Source organism: Melanotaenia boesemani, chromosome 2 (genome assembly GCF_017639745.1).
Source record: "Melanotaenia boesemani isolate fMelBoe1 chromosome 2, fMelBoe1.pri, whole genome shotgun sequence".
Classification (NCBI taxonomy): Eukaryota; Metazoa; Chordata; class Actinopteri; order Atheriniformes; family Melanotaeniidae; genus Melanotaenia; species Melanotaenia boesemani.
Window position 1 is genome coordinate 40915075 of NC_055683.1, and position 18048 is coordinate 40933122.

General features: G+C 42.6%; 3 protein-coding genes and 1 long non-coding RNA gene across 5 annotated transcripts in view; 1 reads left to right on the top strand and 3 right to left on the bottom strand.

Moving 5' to 3' along the window:
• LOC121651665 overlaps positions 1–430 on the bottom strand; it is a 5605-nt gene extending 5175 nt beyond the window's left edge. Inside the window, exon 1 of the mRNA XM_042004029.1 lies at positions 290–430. Coding sequence (XP_041859963.1) covers positions 290–410 — 121 coding nt within the window. The 5' untranslated portion in view covers positions 411–430. The remainder of the gene's footprint in view (positions 1–289) is intronic.
• LOC121651305 overlaps positions 1–18048 on the bottom strand; it is a 543600-nt gene that overhangs the window by 359176 nt on the left and 166376 nt on the right. The window lies entirely within an intron of this gene.
• LOC121628405 lies at positions 1590–13201 on the bottom strand. The gene is made up of 3 exons (XM_041967425.1): positions 12193–13201; positions 9486–9515; positions 1590–1738 (listed from the first exon to the last, which is right to left on the bottom strand). The coding sequence occupies exons 1-3, from the start codon at positions 12989–12991 to the stop codon at positions 1590–1592; spliced, it is 978 nt and encodes a 325-aa protein (XP_041823359.1). The 5' UTR covers positions 12992–13201.
• On the top strand, positions 13214–14738 carry LOC121651831. Its single transcript, XR_006012500.1, has 3 exons — positions 13214–13260; positions 13343–13404; positions 13802–14738. It is a non-coding gene; the product is annotated as an uncharacterized LOC121651831 (long non-coding RNA).

Consider the following 18048-nt stretch of genomic DNA (forward strand, 5'->3'; position numbering starts at 1 on the left):
CTTAAGGCATTGGCTTAGCCCCTTCACAGAGATTCACTCAAACACGAAGACTTTGTTTTTAGTTCTAACTGTATACACGACAAAACATTTCTTATTTGTCTATGAAAACACCATATACAATGAAGAGGCAGACAATATATTTATTTTCTTTTACAAGACAATTCAAGGCATCTTTACTTTATATCTCCCTTTACATTATGTTCATTTTTTATGTTTTAGTTTCTCTTTTCATTGGTTAACTGGTACAAAGTAATCATGGGATGAAAACAGTATTTTTGGGAAAGCTTACCTGAAGACTGCTCAGAGTCTGAATCCACCTGAAGGTGTATCTCTTCGTCTTCTGAGTCACACGGGCTTGTGTCCGCCAGGATCAGCTCCAAGGCCGGCTTCGTTGTATAGTGTCTCTGCATTTTTCCTTCTGTGTGTTCAAGGTGAAGCAAGCGGGCAGCAATATATACACCTCAACACAAAAGGCTGCATGCAAATTTCATCCTTACAAAACAGCTCAAGTTCCTTTAGTTTTGATGGAGAGTGTTTGTACACAGAATTGAGCAGAGTCCTAGATGCTAGTAATACTAGTAATACTATTAGTATTAGATATGAAAGATAACATGAGGGGACAGGAAGAACTTTCATTCTTAGCTTGACTGTTTAGCTTCACCTCTGCACCTGCAGCCTCCGCTACCGGGAGTTAAGGGTTAACATCTGGTTTCCGGGTGTAGCGTCAGGTCTGTAGATGTAACTATAAACATGTGTGGTATCCACAGAAAGTCCAGAATCTCAGCTACCAGCTCAGTAAAACCATTTCTATCACCAACAAACACAGTTAAGACAACAATAATTCAAAGACCAGGTACACAAAGTCTGAAAAATATGTAAACACAAATGATGTCTCCCCGTGTCCACCCCACGACATGAACACGAACAAACGACTCCTCTACTGAAAGCTCACATCTCACAGATTCCACAGCTGGAAGTTTCATCTTAATATGACCAAGATTCACCGAACTAGAGACAGAAGAAGACCCGATTTATGCTGCACGCTTGTTCATTCTCTGAACAGCTTGGTCCATTACGGTCGCAGGTGAGCTGGAGCCTATCCCAGCATTAACAGGTGAGAAGCAGGTACACCTGGACAGGTCACCAGTGCATCGCAGGGCCGACACACAGGAAACAAACAACCACTCACACACACTCCTAGGGAGAATTTAGAGCCATCAGTTAACCTAACATGATATGTTTGGACGGCGGGAGGAAGCCGGAGAACCCGGAGAGAACCCACTCGTACACGGGAGAACGTGCAGCCTCCACACAGAAAGGCCGCTTTCCTTCTTTTATTAGAACCACATTTATTAAAAATAAGAAGAATAAATACATTAAAACTTTCTCGTTGTGTTTTGGGAGCAGTTTCCCTCCAAAAATCACGCTGTTCTACCATCTGCAGGTTTAGACAAAGAGAAACGTTGGTTCTTCTTCTTCGTGCTTACGTTCCAGACAGAAAACGTCTTCATGGTAACAAAGCCGCTCTCTCCTGATTCCATCATCAACGCTGCAGCAGGGAAGAGGACATGGACGCCATGTTTCTGCTGTCAAAGCCAGCGGGAAGAAGACTGGACGGCGTTTAATAAATGGCCGACGCTGATGAAGCGCTGCGTTAGCGTGGTGCTATGTTGTGGAGTCTTGGTATTGTGACAGGTGAGCTGAGAGGAAGGCAGGTGTCTGGGTGGTGGCTGGAGTCCTGCAGCAGGGTTGAAACCCAGCGGAGAACATGCCGGATGTCCCGGACGCCAGTTTGGTTTTCTGGGGGGGGTATTCAGCTTAGGTTTCCCATGGTTTTCAATCCAAACGCCATCGGTAGTAGAAAAATGTGATGCAGACGTTAAAAAACCTTCGGTTTCAAGAAGACAACCTCTCCAGAATCCCAGAACTTTGGTTTCTTTCTGTCCTCGCTTGCACATAAAGACGCTGCTCCAAAGAATGAAGGACGTCCACGCTGACAGTCCCGTCCTTGAATCTGGAAACATTTAGAGCTGCCATTACATCTGGGAGTCCTTACTGTTAATCCAGTCAGTGTACAACCAGTCAGAAAGCAAGTCAAACAACTAACCAGCCCTTCTAGTGAAAGCACACCAACCAAATACAGGATGACGCTGTCCTTCTCCGCACGCAGAGGGTGGTGCCACCGCCAGCAGCGGTGAGATGGAAGAAGCAGCGGACTGTGTGGAGCAGACGGGATGAAAAGGTGAGTTAACGACATAGCTGAGCTGCAGGTGTGACGCCACCTTTCAGATCCAGCTTGTGATGCTGCCAGACGTCCAAGCAAGACCAGCAGAAAGGACGTCCAGCACCAGAGAGCTCCCTTGAGAAAATGAACAAGAAGCTTTTCAATACAGAAAAATAGTAGAAAACAATCTTATTCTGAACATTTATCTTTAAAGGAAGGAGTCGCCTCAAATCAGGACCACCTGATGTTTGGCTCCACACACTTTGTTCTTAGATGTTCACCTCCAAGCTTCTCCGTTTTACAACCAACATATTAAAGGCAAACAACTGAAAATGAATCCTCTTTAAAATGATGCAGAACGTGACACTTTGTACTGGAAATGGTGGACGATGCATGAAGTCCTTCATGAGCTCGTTTGTGCCTCCAGTCTGTCAGGCGGGACCGACAGCAAGCAGCAGTCTGCAGCCAGCTGGATAGAAGTGGAAGCTCGTACTTCCTCCAGCGTAGACGATGATTACCATCAACATTACAACGTTTAAATCCACCTTACAACGGCTGATTAGAAAATACAACAATGGAAGATCCAAGAAGCCACAACACCTAGAAACCAATGGGAATTTAGCACAGGGGACCACAAGCATGTCGCAGCAAGGCTTGTTTTTATAGGTCAAACTGGACGTGTCCAGATAAAATAAGAACTTTAAAAGGATTCAGCAAATAGCTTGGAACGGTGGGGACGGGTCAGGCTGGGAGTCATTGGTGTCTGTACTACTGTATACGCATTAAACTGGATGGAAAAGTACTTTAAAGTTGCAGATGAGGAGATTTCAGGGACCTACAGTCCAGAACGTGTCTCGGTGCTAAGAAGACGTGATGTTAAGGGGACTGGTTGAGGTTTTCATGTGAGAAACAGCGTTCAGTGGGAGGGAGGAGCAGGTTTGATGGGAGCTAGCACAGTCGGGTTAACCTCTCCTTAATGTAGGCAGGATGAGAGAGTCTTCCACTGACCACTTATACAGGAGATGTCTGACATGGTGCAGAGTGCAGGGTAGCAGACCACAGGAAGATAATGTTCCTGGAATCAAACACCACCCTGGGATTATGGCACTGTGTTAGAACCCAGACTAGACCAGAGCTAGAGCCAGAGCCAGAGCCAGAGCCAGAGCCAGAGCAGACCAGACCAGAGCCAGAGCCAGAGCCAGAGCCAGAAGCCAGACCACAACCAGAGCCAGAGCCAGAGCCAGAGCCAGAGCCAGACTAGACCAGAGCCAGAGCCAGAGCCAGAGCCAGAGCCAGACCAGAGCCAGAGCCAGACCAGAGCCAGAGCCAGACCCAGAGCCAGAGCCAGAGCCAGAGCTAGACCCAGACCAGAGCCAGACTAGACCAGAGCCAGAGCCAGAGCCAGAGCCAGAGCCAGAGCCAGGCCAGAGCCAGAGCCAGAGCCAGAGCCAGACCAGACCACAACCAGAGCCAGAGCCAGACCAGACCAGACCACAACCAGAGCCAGAGCCAGAGCCAGAGCCAGAGCCAGACCAGACCACAACCAGAGCCAGAGCCAGAGCCAGAGCCAGAGCTAGAGCCAGAGCCAGACCAGAGCCAGAGCCAGAACCAGGGCCAGAGCCAGAGCCAGACCAGAGCCTGAGCCAGACCCAGAGCCAGAGGCCAGAGCCAGACCAGAACCAGAGCCAGAGCCAGACCAGACCCAGACCAGAACCAGAGCCAGACTAGACCCAGAGCCAGACCAGAACCAGAACCAGACCAGAGCTAGAGCCAGACCAAGAACCAGAACCAGAACCAGAGCCAGAGCCAGACCAGAACCAGAACCAGAACCAGAGCCAGAGCCAGACTAGACCCAGAGAAAGTGCATGTTCAGGCTTCATACCCACTCGGATCGGTGAGTTCCTGGATCAGGGTGAGGACTCGAGGATTCACGCTGAGACGACGCTTCGAGTTTGTTCTCTACTTTGGTTCCTTTCTCTGGGTTTATTGAGAAGAAACACCTGTAGAATAAAAGCTTTGTTTAAAAATAGAAGAGGAAAAAACAAACATGAATACAGTATCACACAGAAGTGAAAACACCCTCCCAATTTTATTGTATGTCTCATGGGAAATGTGATGGACATGAACTTTAATAACCTTAAAGGCGTCGGTGCAGAGTTTGGAGAGTACTTTAGATTCATACGTCCTCTGAATACGACTCCAAAACACAGCCATTACATCTTAAAAGCTGAGTACACACTGCAATGAATATGTCCAAATAAAATGTCAATATTTTGTGTGCCACCCATTCGTCTTGAGCTTTAACCCTTTTGTTCCTGCACGATAAATCTAAGGTACCCTGCAAACTGTGTCTTCTACTTATAGAAAGTCTCATGTCCACAGCACCACCCTGTAAAAAATCCAATAATATATTTGCAGGGATGAGAGGGTGTATGCACTTCTGTGGGCTACTGTATATTAAAAACTGTCTTAGTCCAACCCAGCCAAGACTCAGAGCCAGATCAAGGCCGAGACTTTGGCCAGACCCAGAGTCAAGGCTGAGTCAGACCCAGACTAATCTTACATAACATCTGGATTAAGAAGGGGACCTCAGAGCCAGAACTCCAAAGTCCCAGGTCTGAGTCCAAGTGTTAATAAATGATGTTTGAGAATGAGCCATGAGCTGGAACCCAGCTCAGATGGATAGTGGATGTTGAAACAGTAGTAGCTTCCGAACACGAGGCACGATGCAGCAATGAACGAGGAGATGTTTGTGTTGATGAGGTTCCGATCCAGACTCAGCATGTACCTTGTTGAGGAATAGCAGGACTGTCCTACGAATACATCATTTAAAGGTTGTATTAATAAGCGCTGCACACGACAAATTCTAGAAACAGTGCAATTTAAAAAAAGATATGAACCAGACTTACCACAGACAATAATAACAGGAGTCAGAGGCCCTCGCTCCACTTGGACCTCTTCTACCAGACATGTATCTTCATCAAGAAGAACATGGACTCCTCCTCCTCATCAAAGTAGCTGAGCAGAAGCAGGATCATCTCTTTCACATGGTCTGAGCCGCTGCTCGGTTGTCCCCGCATCCTCTGAAGCCTTGCATGAGTCTGAAGGAGCTTCTTGCTCTTGTTGACACACACTGTGCTCATGTAGCTGAGAAGCCTTTTGCCCTTCAAACACAAATTTGGTGTGAATGTCTCTTTGAGGTCAATCCCAGTGAGTTCCTTGAAGTGAAAGGAAAAGGCGTTTGATACCTTCCCTGGTTGACATGTTGGCGCTGTGTGTAGAAAGTGGACTTCATTAGACATGTTAGCTCCTCTGGATTGGCATCAGACTGTTGGAACGTCACTTTGAGTCTTTCGATGACGATGAACTTTGGGGTGAAATCGAGAGCGATGACGGAGATTGGGTCGGTAAGGCTTCCACAGATGATTCTGAATAGATTACATATTTTTATATGCTGAAAAACACTGTGTGGCATGTTTACTTCCATTTCCATTTCCAAGCAGGAAGCAGCTTTCTAGCTTGTACAGGCTTTAATGCCGTCATCACATCGCCTCCGTTACCAAGCGTAGATCATCATACGTCTCAACGCCAATGGACTGTGTAGCCCAGGTTGATATTTCCCTTTAATGCGTACTCATTAAGTCATGTGACTAGGTTCAGCCAATCGGGTTGGCGGAGTGAGTATTTTTTTTTTTTTTTTTTTTTTCCTTTCCGAACTTTATTGACAATTCAGATTAACAGAACATAACAATTTAGACGTATTACAATGCAAGACATGTACACCGACAGATTATAAAATCAGAAAGACATAAAAAGAAAAATAAATAAATAAATAATAAAATAATAAAAATTAAAATTAAAAAATTAAAAAAGGATAAACCAAGATAAACAAAGATAAATAAACAATAACAGAACTAATAGTTGAAACTGCACAGATACTAGGGGTTTTGGTTGAGTTCATAATCCGTTACAAAGTCATATAATCTTATACCAATTTTCTTTTTCATAAATTTAAGGGATTGAAAATATAAACACAGTTTCTTTGTGAAAAACATTAAATTTGGTCTAATCTTGATATATTTGCTTTTGTGGATAAAAAATTTCCCCAACAATAGTAAAACATTGAAAGCTAGATCTTGCATTTTATCAGTGAGGATTGTACCAAATAAGATCTCATTTATGTTTAGCTCAGAACGGAGATGCAAACTTGGATGAGCACCAGAAAATAAAGTCTTCCCAGAAAATACTTACGAATACACAATTGAAAAACATGTGATCAACAGTTTCAATTTCGCTTTCACAGAAGGTGCAGCAATTCTCTTGAAAACCAAAACGAATTCTCAGAAATTCTTTGGTAGGGGTATATGTCATTAAGCATTTTAAAATGAGTTTCCTTTACTTTAGGAGCCACTGGAAATTTTATGTATCTACTCCTCAACTTGTTCACTTTCTCTTTGGGAAAACATTTAGAAATGCGATTTCTATGAGTTGATAAAGGGAATAGATTCCTAAAAAACACACAACGTATAAAAGTATTGGGCAAGATTCGGGTTAGTGATGGATTGTCCATTGATTAAAAGAGAAGGAAGCCGTAGATTAACATTGTTGAGGAGTAAATTACCTGACAGAAGGATCAAACTCTGAGGAAGTGCTTTGACTATAGTTTTGTATTGTTTACTATCATTTAACATGAATTTAGAGCAAAAAAAGATCAAATGGTAGAATATTTCCAGTATCATCAAGAAGATGCATTACAGACCATATGCCTCGTTCAAGCCAATTTTTGTAACATAAGGATTTGTTCCTAAATAACACATATCGGGAGTTCCAGAGTGGGGTATTGTGGGGACTGAAATTGTGCTTGAATAATAGCTTCCAGTAAAGTAATACTTGTTGGTGGAAGGATGATAGTTTGATTGGCAGTTTTCTAACATCAAAGTCACATTTAAGAAGAAAATTAATACCACCTAAATCCAAAAAAATTCTTGAGGGGATATGAAACCAAAAACCATTTTCGTTTTTCAGAAATGCTCTGAGCCAGTTAATTTTAATTGTACCATCTAAACATTCAATATCTATAGCTTTAAGACCTCCATCCTCATAATCTCTCATTATTGTTCCTTTCCTAACATAGTGTGCCTTGTTTTTCCAAATATAGTTAAAGTTAGCTTGGTTTATAGCTTTAATTGCAGGTTTGGGGAGTGCCAGCGAATATGCTGGGTAAATGAATCTTGACAGACATTCCATTTTTGTAAGAAAGACTCGACCAAAAATAGAAATGTCACGCTGAGACCACATATTTAAATTGAGCTTACATCTATCAATAGTTTTCCAGAAGTTCAGTTCTTCCACTAAATTTGCATCTTTGGCGATATGAACACCTAGATATTTTCCATCAGCTTTTACAGGAATTAGAGATTAGATTAGACTTTATTATCTCACAGTGGAGAAATTCACTTGTTACAGCAGCTCTTGTTATAGAATAAAGTACAGAGAGGCAAAATAAGGTGAACATGCATCACAGCAAGAAAGTGCAATAGAAATTATTTACAAGTCTAAGAAAAGCAAAAATATGTACCGTTATAATATAAAGATATATATATATATATACACATATGTACATATACATATATATACATACATACATACACACATACATTATATATATATATATATATATATATATATATATATATATATATATATATATATATACATACCACACACACACTACATCCATACATAAAATAAAATATAACAACAACCTCACAGACTATATACATATTTACATGGTGATGGTGGGATATGAAGAATATTGACATTGATAATGGGGGGTATTACACAGTAAAATATAAATAAATATTACACAGTAAAATATAAATAAATACTACACAGTAAAATATAAATAAATATTACACAGTAAAATATAAATAAATACTACACAGTATTATGACTATACAGATAAGTTGTACAGTCTGACAGCAGTGGGGATGAAGGACCTGCGGTAGCTCCTTCCTACACTGACGGTGTCTCAGTCTGCTGCTGAAGGAGCTGCTCAGCCCCCCCACAGTGTGGTGCAGCGGGTGAGAGGTGGTGTCCATGATGGATGTGAGCTTGGCCAACATCCTCCTCTCACCCACCTCCTCCACAGAGTCCAGCCCGCAGCCCAGGACAGAGCTGGCCCTCCTGACCAGCTTGTTCAGTCTCTTCCTGTCCCGGTCAGTGCTGCTCGCTCCCCAGCAGACAACAGCGTAGAGGACAGCAGAGGCTACCACAGAGACATAAAATGTCCTTAGCAGAGGCTACCACAGAGACATAAAATGTCCTTAGCAGAGGCTACCACAGAGACATAAAATGTCCTTAGCAGAGGCCTGCATACTCCAAAGGACCTCAATCTCCTCAGGAGGTGGAGGCGACTCTGGCCCTTCTTGTACAGGGCGTCTGTGTGGTGTGACCAGTCCAGTTTATTGTTGAGGTGAACACCCAGGTACTTGAAACTGTCTACCGGTCAATCTCCTTCCCTGGATGTTCACCGGTGTGTGGGGTAGTGTCCTTCTCCGGAAGTCAATCACCATCTCCATGGTCTTACTGGTGTTTAAGCACAGGTGGTTGCGCTCACACCAGTCCACAAAGTCCCTGATGACTGACCGGTACTCCAGCTCGTTCCCCTCAGACACACAGCCCACAATGGCTGAGTCGTCAGAGAACTTCTGGAGATGACAGCTGCTGGTGTTATAGGTGAAGTCCGAGGTGTAAAGGGTGAAGAGGAACGGTGAGAGCACTGTTCCCTGAGGGGCCCCCGTGCTGCAGACTACCACCTCAGACACACAGTTCTGCAGACGCACGTACTGTGGCCGGTTGGTGAGGTAGTCGATGGTCCACGCAGCTAACTTTCCATCCACTCCAGCTCCTTCCAGCTTCCCCCGCAGCAGCACCGGCTGGATGGTGTTAAACGCACTGGAGAAGTCAAAAAACATGATTCTCACGACGCTCCCAGCGGTCTCCAGGTGAGCCAGCGCCCTGTGCAGTAGGTAGATGACAGCATCATCCACCCCGATGTTTGGCCTGTAGGCAAACTGCAGCGGGTCCATTGTGGTGCACACCACGGAGCGGAGGTGACCGAGGATGAGCCTCTCCATGGTCTTCATCAGGTGGGAGGTCAAGGCGACAGGTCTGTAATGGTTCGGTTCCTTCGCGTGTGATATCTTAGGAACCGGAACCACACAGGAGGTCTTCCACAGGACAGGGACCTTCTCCAGGCTGAGGCTCAGGTTAAAGATGTTGTAAAGAGCTGTGTGAGGAGAATCGTGTATTGGTAATAGTTCACATTTTCGTAAATTGAGGTTTAAACCAGATGCCCTGGAGAAAAAATTAACTGACTGGAGAACTTTAGGTATTTGATTACTGTCTTTCATAAATATAGCCGTGTCATCAGCTAGTTGGGTGATGGTTAGCTGACTGCCTAAGACGTTAAGTTTGTCAAAATCTAAGTTTTTCAAAAGGATTGATAACATTTCTGCTGCAGCGATGAACAGTAAAGGGGAGATAGGGCAACCTTGTTTAATTCCTTTGTTGATAAAGAATCGAGGGGAGATGCCGTGTGGCAACAAGATTACACTGTTTGTCTCCCTGTAGAGTGTTCTAGTTAGCTGTATAAAGTTTGGTCCAAACCCGAATAACTCTAGAGTGCGAAACATAAATTCATGCTCAATTGTGTCGAAGGCTTTAAAAAAATCTAATAATAGAATGAAGCCTTCGTCTTCAACTAAATGATTGTAATCTAACAGGTCGAGTACAAGACGGATGTTGTTGTGTATTGATCGTCCTTTCAAAAAGCCTGATTGTGTGTCAGAAATAATCTGAGGCATCCCAGTTTTCAGTCTGGAGGCATATATATGGGTTAATATTTTATAGTCGCTATTGAGTAGGGATATTGGTCTTAAATTATCAATCAATCTAGAATCCTTTCCGGGTTTAGGAATGAGGGTGATGACTCCCTGTTTCATGGTGGTTGGAAGGGTGCTGGTATCAGAGATCTCTTTTAAGACGAGGAAGAGGATGTCTTTCAGGTGGACCCAGAAGTGTCTATAAAAATTAATAGTCAGACCATCTGAACCAGGAGATTTATCTAAAGATAAACTTCTCATAGATTTTTCTACTTCCTCCATAGTGATCTCTGCTTCACAAAACTCTCTGAAGGCTTCGTCCACTTTAGGAACCAGATCTTTAATATGGTCAAAGAAGGCATCAGCATCATGGGAGGAGTAAGAGGACGAGTACAAGTCGCTGTAGAAGCGAAAGATTTCTTTTGTAATTTCTTTCAAATCTGTACATTCCTTGTCATTAATTAGCAGGGATTTAACAGAGTTTCGTTCTTGCCTTCTTTTTTCCAATCTACAGAAATAAGCTGAGCTCCTTTCTCCTTCCTCCACCCATTTCGCTCTCGATCGTATATAAGCACCATTAGCCTTAGTGATGTAAATATTATTCAGAGAGGATTGTAATAGGATAAGCTTTTGTTTATTACTCTCATCTAGTACAGGTTTGCAACAGATTGAGTTAATTTCATGGACAATTTCCATCTCTTTTTGCTTCCTATCCTGTTGTACACGTTTCCCATTAGTTATTGAAATCTGGCGTATCCTAAATTTCAGAAATTCCCATCTTTCTCTGTGCGTGGTGAAAAGCTTATCCTTACAGATCTCATTAATCACATTAATAATTTCTTGACAATATTCTTCATCATTTAATAGGTTAGAATTAAATTTCCAATATCCTTTACTCCTGGGACTAATGTTATTGGGCTGAATGGTGAGTGTAATCATACAGTGATCTGTTAGCGGTGCAGCAGAAATGTTAGCTTTGGAAGTAAATTCATAATTATTTTCTGACACCAACCAAAAATCTAACCTTGATCTGGCAGTTCCATCAGGTTTAACCCAAGTAAAGGCTTGAGTGTCAGGATTATCCCGACGCCACACATCGATTAAATTAAACTCTCTACAAAAGTTGAGGAGCACTGGATTATAATGATGATTTTGAAATGCTGATGGAGATCGGTCGAGCCACTCATTTTCAACCAGATTAAAATCCCCCCCAATTATGATATTCTGCGTAGGATATCTCTGTCTAAGTTCTCTAACAGAGTTGGTTAAATCAGATAACATTAATTTGTTTTGTGTAGTTGAATTGTACCCATATACATTCCCCAGGATAACAAAATTGTCCTCAATAAGACAGATACAAATAATCCAGTGACCAGAGTCATCTCTTTTAGTAGTTAATATCTTCCCAGGAAAATTGTTCATAAGTATAGCGACCCCTGCTGACCTGTTACTGCCATGACTAACATAGATTTTGTCACTCCATTGATTAGACCAAAACTTTGTATCCGCTTCATTAGAGTGAGTTTCTTGAAGTAGAAAACACTGTGCTTTTTGGTTTTTACAAAGAAAAATAGATTTTCTTTTCACAGAATCTCTGAGACCCCTAACATTAAGTGAAACATAAGAACACATAGATTGTAACGAAGACATAAAAGGAAAATAAGGAAGAACAAGTACAAATAGATATAAGCTGGTACTAGAACGAAGAACTGAAGGAGCCCCTAAGTATTCTAAACAGTATAAGACTGAGGATTTTAGTTTAGACTCTTAAGTGCATTGAAATAGATCAATATGTTTTATATAAGAAGGATAACCGTTTGCCTTTGTAGAGCCAGTATAAAGTTAACGTTGGGATGTTATAGAGAAACCAGAGCAAAAGGATATTAAGGTATTTAACACCTGCTCACTAACTCAAGTAGAGAATTATTCAAACTGTAGTCAGGTTAACTCGAATATAAAAAACTCTTAAATGAACAACACACTTAAAAGGTGAATTTAACTATAGTTGAGCATTCAATATGAACCCTTTTAAGTGAGAGTGAATGTAGTTTTAGCCAAACTAATCCAAAAGAACCCTGTTACCACTGATGTAGCCCACATGTCCTCTGAAGTAGACGTTCTTGCCTGCAGCCCGAGCTTGCTCCATCTTTGGCCAAGCTGCCGCTCGAGCCTCCCGGTCAGCTTTGCAGAAGTCTTGCTTGAAGAGAATTCCCAAGTCTTTGCAGGTCTTACAGTTTTTAGACATCTTCCAGAAGGCATCCCTGTGGTGTCTCATGACGAACTGCAGGATGACCTGACGGTGCCGGCCCTCCTCCTTTCTTCCCAGGCGATGAACCGAGTCCACCACCGTCTCCATCGTTGCAGCCCACTGCGGCGCTATCTTGGACAGGATACCGATGACGATGTCCCGGGTGTTTTCATCGTCCTTTTCTTTAAGACCTTGAATTTTTAAGTTCCACCGCCGCTTATAACGCTCCATCTCTGCAACTTTCTCTCTCAGCTCTTTGTTTTCTTTAATAATTTGTGGCATTTCTTTTCCAAATTCCTTAATCTTGACCTTGCATTCCTTTATCTCAGCTGCGTTCATTTCCACCAGCCGTGAAATATTCGCCACCATTACAGAGTTCTCTTTGAGCTGATGTCCGAAGTCGTCGATTTTGGATGTTAGTTTTTCTATGGCAGTAACGAGAGCCTCGTCTCCCATGACTGGAGATTCCTGCACAGTTTTTACCTTTGTTGGTGGAGTCGAAGACTTTGTAGGAGTAGCAGGGGAAGTTTTCCTCTTCGTGTTGGTATTAGTGGTGACGTCCATCAGAGAGTAGTCGTGTTCGCACGTGTTCGGTGGTAGCGTAGTTGCTAGCTTAGCGTCGGCTTTTTTCATTCCTGTTGCTAGATTAGCAGGTACGCAGAATTCACAATATTCATCAAGTGCGCTCCAGCAATGCACATTAAGTTTGTGGTTATCGCGCACGACCTCAGTGTTAAAATAGGTAGACTTTCTATACAAAACGGGGCAAATGGGTGAGAGCTTAGCAGAAGCTGTCCGCCCTGTCCGCCATCCCAGCGGAAGTCTGGCGGAGTGAGTATTGAAGCTGCGGCGGCGTCTTCCGCATTCCGACGTGTGGGACGCCGGCCGACAGCTGTGGAGAGGTTTGTGTCGTACAAACTTTACATGGTCGATCTTGCACTTTAGCATATGTTCTGTTCTAAGACTCTGTCCGTTGCTCTTTAGACGCGATTACCGGGCCGCGGGGAGTTTGTTGTCGCCATCGTGTTAAGTGATCAGAGGAACTGGTGAGTTGAATGAACTATTAAGTGGCGATGCTAAGCTAGCAGGCTGAGTTATTGTTAGCATTAGGAACAGCCTGCAGCTGCCAACATTGTTGCTGATATGTGCTTTTGTCAAGGTTGTTTATTTATTGGAGTTATTTATAACTTTGAATATGCAGGCTATGTTCATCGTAGCATGTTTGAATGTAATGTTTATGCATTTAGCTAATGGAATGTCATTTTTAATGGTGTTACTTCAATGTGTATTGACATTTTGAATGTTATTTGCAGTTTATGCATTTAAGATGTTTAACTTATAGATTGTTTGACATCAAATTATGTGCACATGAATAAGCTAAGGTTAAAACCCTATTGTTGACCTGTTAGCCCTGATTTTTACTGGTCCTGTTTATTGGAACAGGCCAGGTGTCTCCGGTTGGGAGAGATGGCAGGCTAGGAAGCACGATTGGGAGCCTTGGACCTCAGTAGCAGCATTAACCACAGTACCGGCTGGTAGGAGGCTGCCACAGTGTCGGCCCTCACACTGAACTCTCTGTCATGACGCCACATGCACACACCCATTGAGTCAAAGCCTACAATACTTAAAGGACATTCAAACATATGGACTTACCTACATTTTTTTGTCGGGCATTGGAGTCGACCTGCCGAGTGATGTGGACATGCTACTAAAAGAACTGAACTTTAGCTAGTAGCTAGTATCCTGGTTTTTGGGGTACTGTAATACTGATAATACTGCAGTTGTAAATATCATCACGTTTGGGTCTCTGTTTGTGTATGTGTCATGTAAATTGTAAAAACACTATCACTGTAATATATGGTTTTGCTACCAAGTGCAATTTTCTTGTGGCTCATTAATTACTGATCACCAGCTCCAGTAGCCCATCCTAATCTTCAGATTCTCTGGCCTTAGAACCCGCTCGGTGATGATTCAGCTTGTTGTCCGTTAGTTAGTAGCGGGTTGAGATACCCGTTATAACTGCAAGCGCTCCACCAGGATGTTGTTGTTTACCGCTGGACGTTCTGGTAGGACTTCCATGATGGGAACATCTAGGAAGGTTTGCTCTGACTCAGATCTGCTATGAAGAAATGCCACCTTCACCCGAACAGCTAAAATATACAGTCCATAGATTTAACAGCAGGAATCTGCATCAAGTAACACTTAATATCAAAGTACTTACAGTGAGAACGAAGTAAGTCCACTTGGACTTTATTTTGCCACAATACTGTGTTTCAGTGGAATGACTTGGTATCCATCAAGAACGTACGATACCGAAGGATAGAAACCAGGAAGGTCATGAATGTTAACACTGCAACCCAAGACTGTCCTTGGTCCCAGAATACAGATGGTGTTCTGAGAGGACGATGGACATCCATCAGAACATACCCATTTTTAATAAAGATAAGTTCACCAAACTCCACATACTCATCATTACTGTACTGTACAAGAAACTGTCCTTTTTTATATGCAGCGCCCTTGTACTGTCTGTCGTAACGGTGGTATTTCTTTCTGAAAGGCTCCTTGGCTGGTTGTTTCATAGTCTCACTGTAAAGGTTGGGATAAAACACACAGCTGTCCTTCACCTGCAGCACTTTACCCCCTTCCTGTCCAGCTACAAGACATGCCTGAAACATCTGATGACGCTCTGACAAGGTCTGACAATGTTCGCCAAGTTTTTCAGGTGTCTAGCACATCTTTTAAAATAACGGTTTCCTTTCAAACCTAAGCGTCCAGAACCTCATCAGTGGACCAAATTTCAACAACAGTGCTGAATAAAAACAGCTGCTTGGGTTTTAGCTGAGTTTCAGGAAACAGCTTCTTTCTCAACTCCAAATATTCTTGGATCAAAATGTCAAGATGTGCGATCTGGAACAAGGAAATCTTTTGAGCACAAATAGGCAGTTTATTTGTATAGCACATTTCATGTACAGGACAATTCAAAGTGCTTTACATAAAACAAAGACATTACAGATATTTAGAATAGTAAAAGGCATCAACACATAATCACAATAAAATAATAAATTACATTAAAATGATTAAAAGCAAGATAAGTTAAAAAAAAAGTTACCGTGCAGATTTCATGCATAGGCGCATGAGAAAAGAAAAGTTTTTAACCTGGATTTAAAAATGTCTACATTTGGGGAAAGTTTAATCTCCACTGGCAGTTTGTTCCATTTGTTTGCAGCATAACAGCTAAATGCTGCTTCTCCATGTTTAGTCTGGACTCTGGTCTGGACTCTGGCCTGGACTAGTTGACCAGAGTCTTTGGATCTAAGAGCTCTGCTAGGTTTATATTCTCTGAACATATCACAGATGTATTCTGGACCTAAACCATTCTGGGATTTGTAAACAATCAGAAGGGTTTTAAAATCTATTCTGTGACTGACTGGAAGCCAGTGTAAAGATGTTAAAACTGGTGTGATGTGTTCAGATCTCTTAGTCCTGGTTAAAACTCTAGCAGCAGCGTTCTGGATGAGCTGCAGATGTTTAATGTTCTTTTTAGGAAGTCCTGTTAAAAGACCATTACAGTAATCCAGTCTACTGGAGATGAATGCATAGAAGACTTTCTCTTGGTCTTTAAGATGGACAACGTCTTTCAGCTGGAGAGCTAACTGCCAAACTTCATCCTCATGGTTCTGCACTTTGTCACCAACCAAACTGGTTCCAGTTTTGAACAGCTCGCCCGGATAACTTGACTCCGTCAGGGTTGACAGCACATGGCTGTGTGGGAGCTTCAGATCCTTCATACTTAAACTGTTTGATGCGCCTGTTTAAGAGTGAGTATGTGAACCACTTTTTCTTTTTTATAAAGGTCTTCAGGTACTAGATCATATGACAAGACTCCCTCAAAGAGGTCATGACCTAAACAAGGTGGGAGACCAGGCTGGGATACGAGAAAAGACTCAAGGGTATTAAAGATGGATTTTACCTTTATTCCTCTAACGTCTTGGATGTTATCAGCCTGGAGATCAGCAACAGCTGCGTCATACGTCTCTGTGGTGTGTGGAGGACCGCAGCATCTGGATCAGCCTCAAACTGAAGTTCTCTGTAAACCCACCTCTGAAATGAGAACCCAAGTTATCCCCAGCAATGCAGTAAAGACCTCCTTTTACTGTTTCTCCACCTACATTCATTCCATCTGTCTCCAAGGATTTCACATCTGCCAACACGTCTGAGAAAACGTTGTTTTTTCCAGAATGCTTGAGGTCATTCTCACAACACAACAAAAACATATCGTCTCTATTTGAACACAAATGAATGGAAAATTTGGAAAAATGAAAGACAGACTGTGTGTCTTTTTAGCAGAACCCAGGGGATTCGCTGTTTCAGATCAAATCAGTTTCAGGCTGTCGGGGTTTTCATTAAAGAACGGCTGACATGTGAAAGTTTGTCCACCATATAAACCCATAAAAACCTCTACATCAGGATCTCCACACTGCTGTGACTGTGTGTTCCTCCATAAATGTGACTGTAAAACCTTCTTCAGTGTTTCTGCCACTGCTATGTAGTAAGCATGTTTCTGTCATGTTTTCATCCGATCCCAGAGACACTTTTTGAGGTTCGGTGTATTTAAAGTTTTTGTGAATGTCTGATTTGTGGAGTGTGTTGTTCTTAATTGTCCCTGATGACAGGCTGAGAACAAACCAGAATCTTTAATGCAGTCACAGATTTTAGTGACTGCTTCATCTGATAAGCTCATATCATGTTTTAATAAGGAACTTACTGTAGTGATTGTGGGGGCTTGACCTAACTCGTGCACATTTTGCATTTCCTCCACAGTAGTCTGTATAGTAGAAGCAGGGATAAGCAGCTGTCCTTGGAGTTTAAGGTAGAAGAGACACATGTTTCTAAGATAAGACTGACTTTCATTCTCTGGCATGCCACTGGCTGCACCAGCTGTTGGCTCGGCTTCATGTGTGTTTTCTCAATCACCTGTACTGGCAATGACATTTGGGGGCCAGTTTCCCTGTACATGTTATCAGCACCATCAGGGGAGCATGCTTTATGCTTCCTACACATGTGAGAAGTAAATGAAGACTTTTTAGTAAACACATGTTTGCAACCACTGACTGGACCTGACACAGACCTGCCCTCTCCAGTACGATCATTTAAGTGAGACTTGAGCTCTTTTACTGTGTGAACATGGCAGGTACATACTGAAACTGCACATTTTAAATCTGCAACAACAACTTTAGGGGCAGTTTGAGGTGCAGGTGCATTGTGTACACGATAAAAATGGCCCTTAAAGCTGAGTAAGTGGTAAATGTTTGACTACAGTTGGTACCAACACATTAGAACCGACACCGTGGCTCATTGCTCTGCACTCTGCAACGTAGCACAAAGCCTCTTAATCTGTCCAAGTTGGTTTAGCAGAAGACGCAGTTGATCATTTTTAGGACTTTAGGTGTTTGTCTGTGCTTCTAACTAAGTTACCACACATTGTGTACTCTTAAACATCAGCTGCTACTAGCTTACACCGCCTGCTATCAGCAGCATTTTCACTTGAAGTGTGTCTCAAACCGCGCACGGCAGGCGAGAATTCTACCACTGAACCACCAATGTATAATGTTGAAGATGATGATGATGATGAAGAAGATGATGATAATGTTGAAGATGATGATGATGAGGAGGGTGATAATGATGGTGAT

Bases quoted from the DNA above. Each gene is read 5' to 3' on its own strand.
- LOC121628405 (XM_041967425.1), bottom strand. From the start codon at position 12,991: ATGAAAAAAGCCGACGCTAAGCTAGCAACTACGCTACCACCGAACACG. The intron at 9,516-12,192 runs GTAACAGGGTTC...CTCCTCACACAG, and splicing joins ACATGTGGGCTACATCAGTG to CTCTTTACAACATCTTTAAC. The intron at 1,739-9,485 runs GCCTGGAGAAGG...ACCCTGCTGCAG, and splicing joins CATCTTTAACCTGAGCCTCA to GACTCCAGCCACCACCCAGA.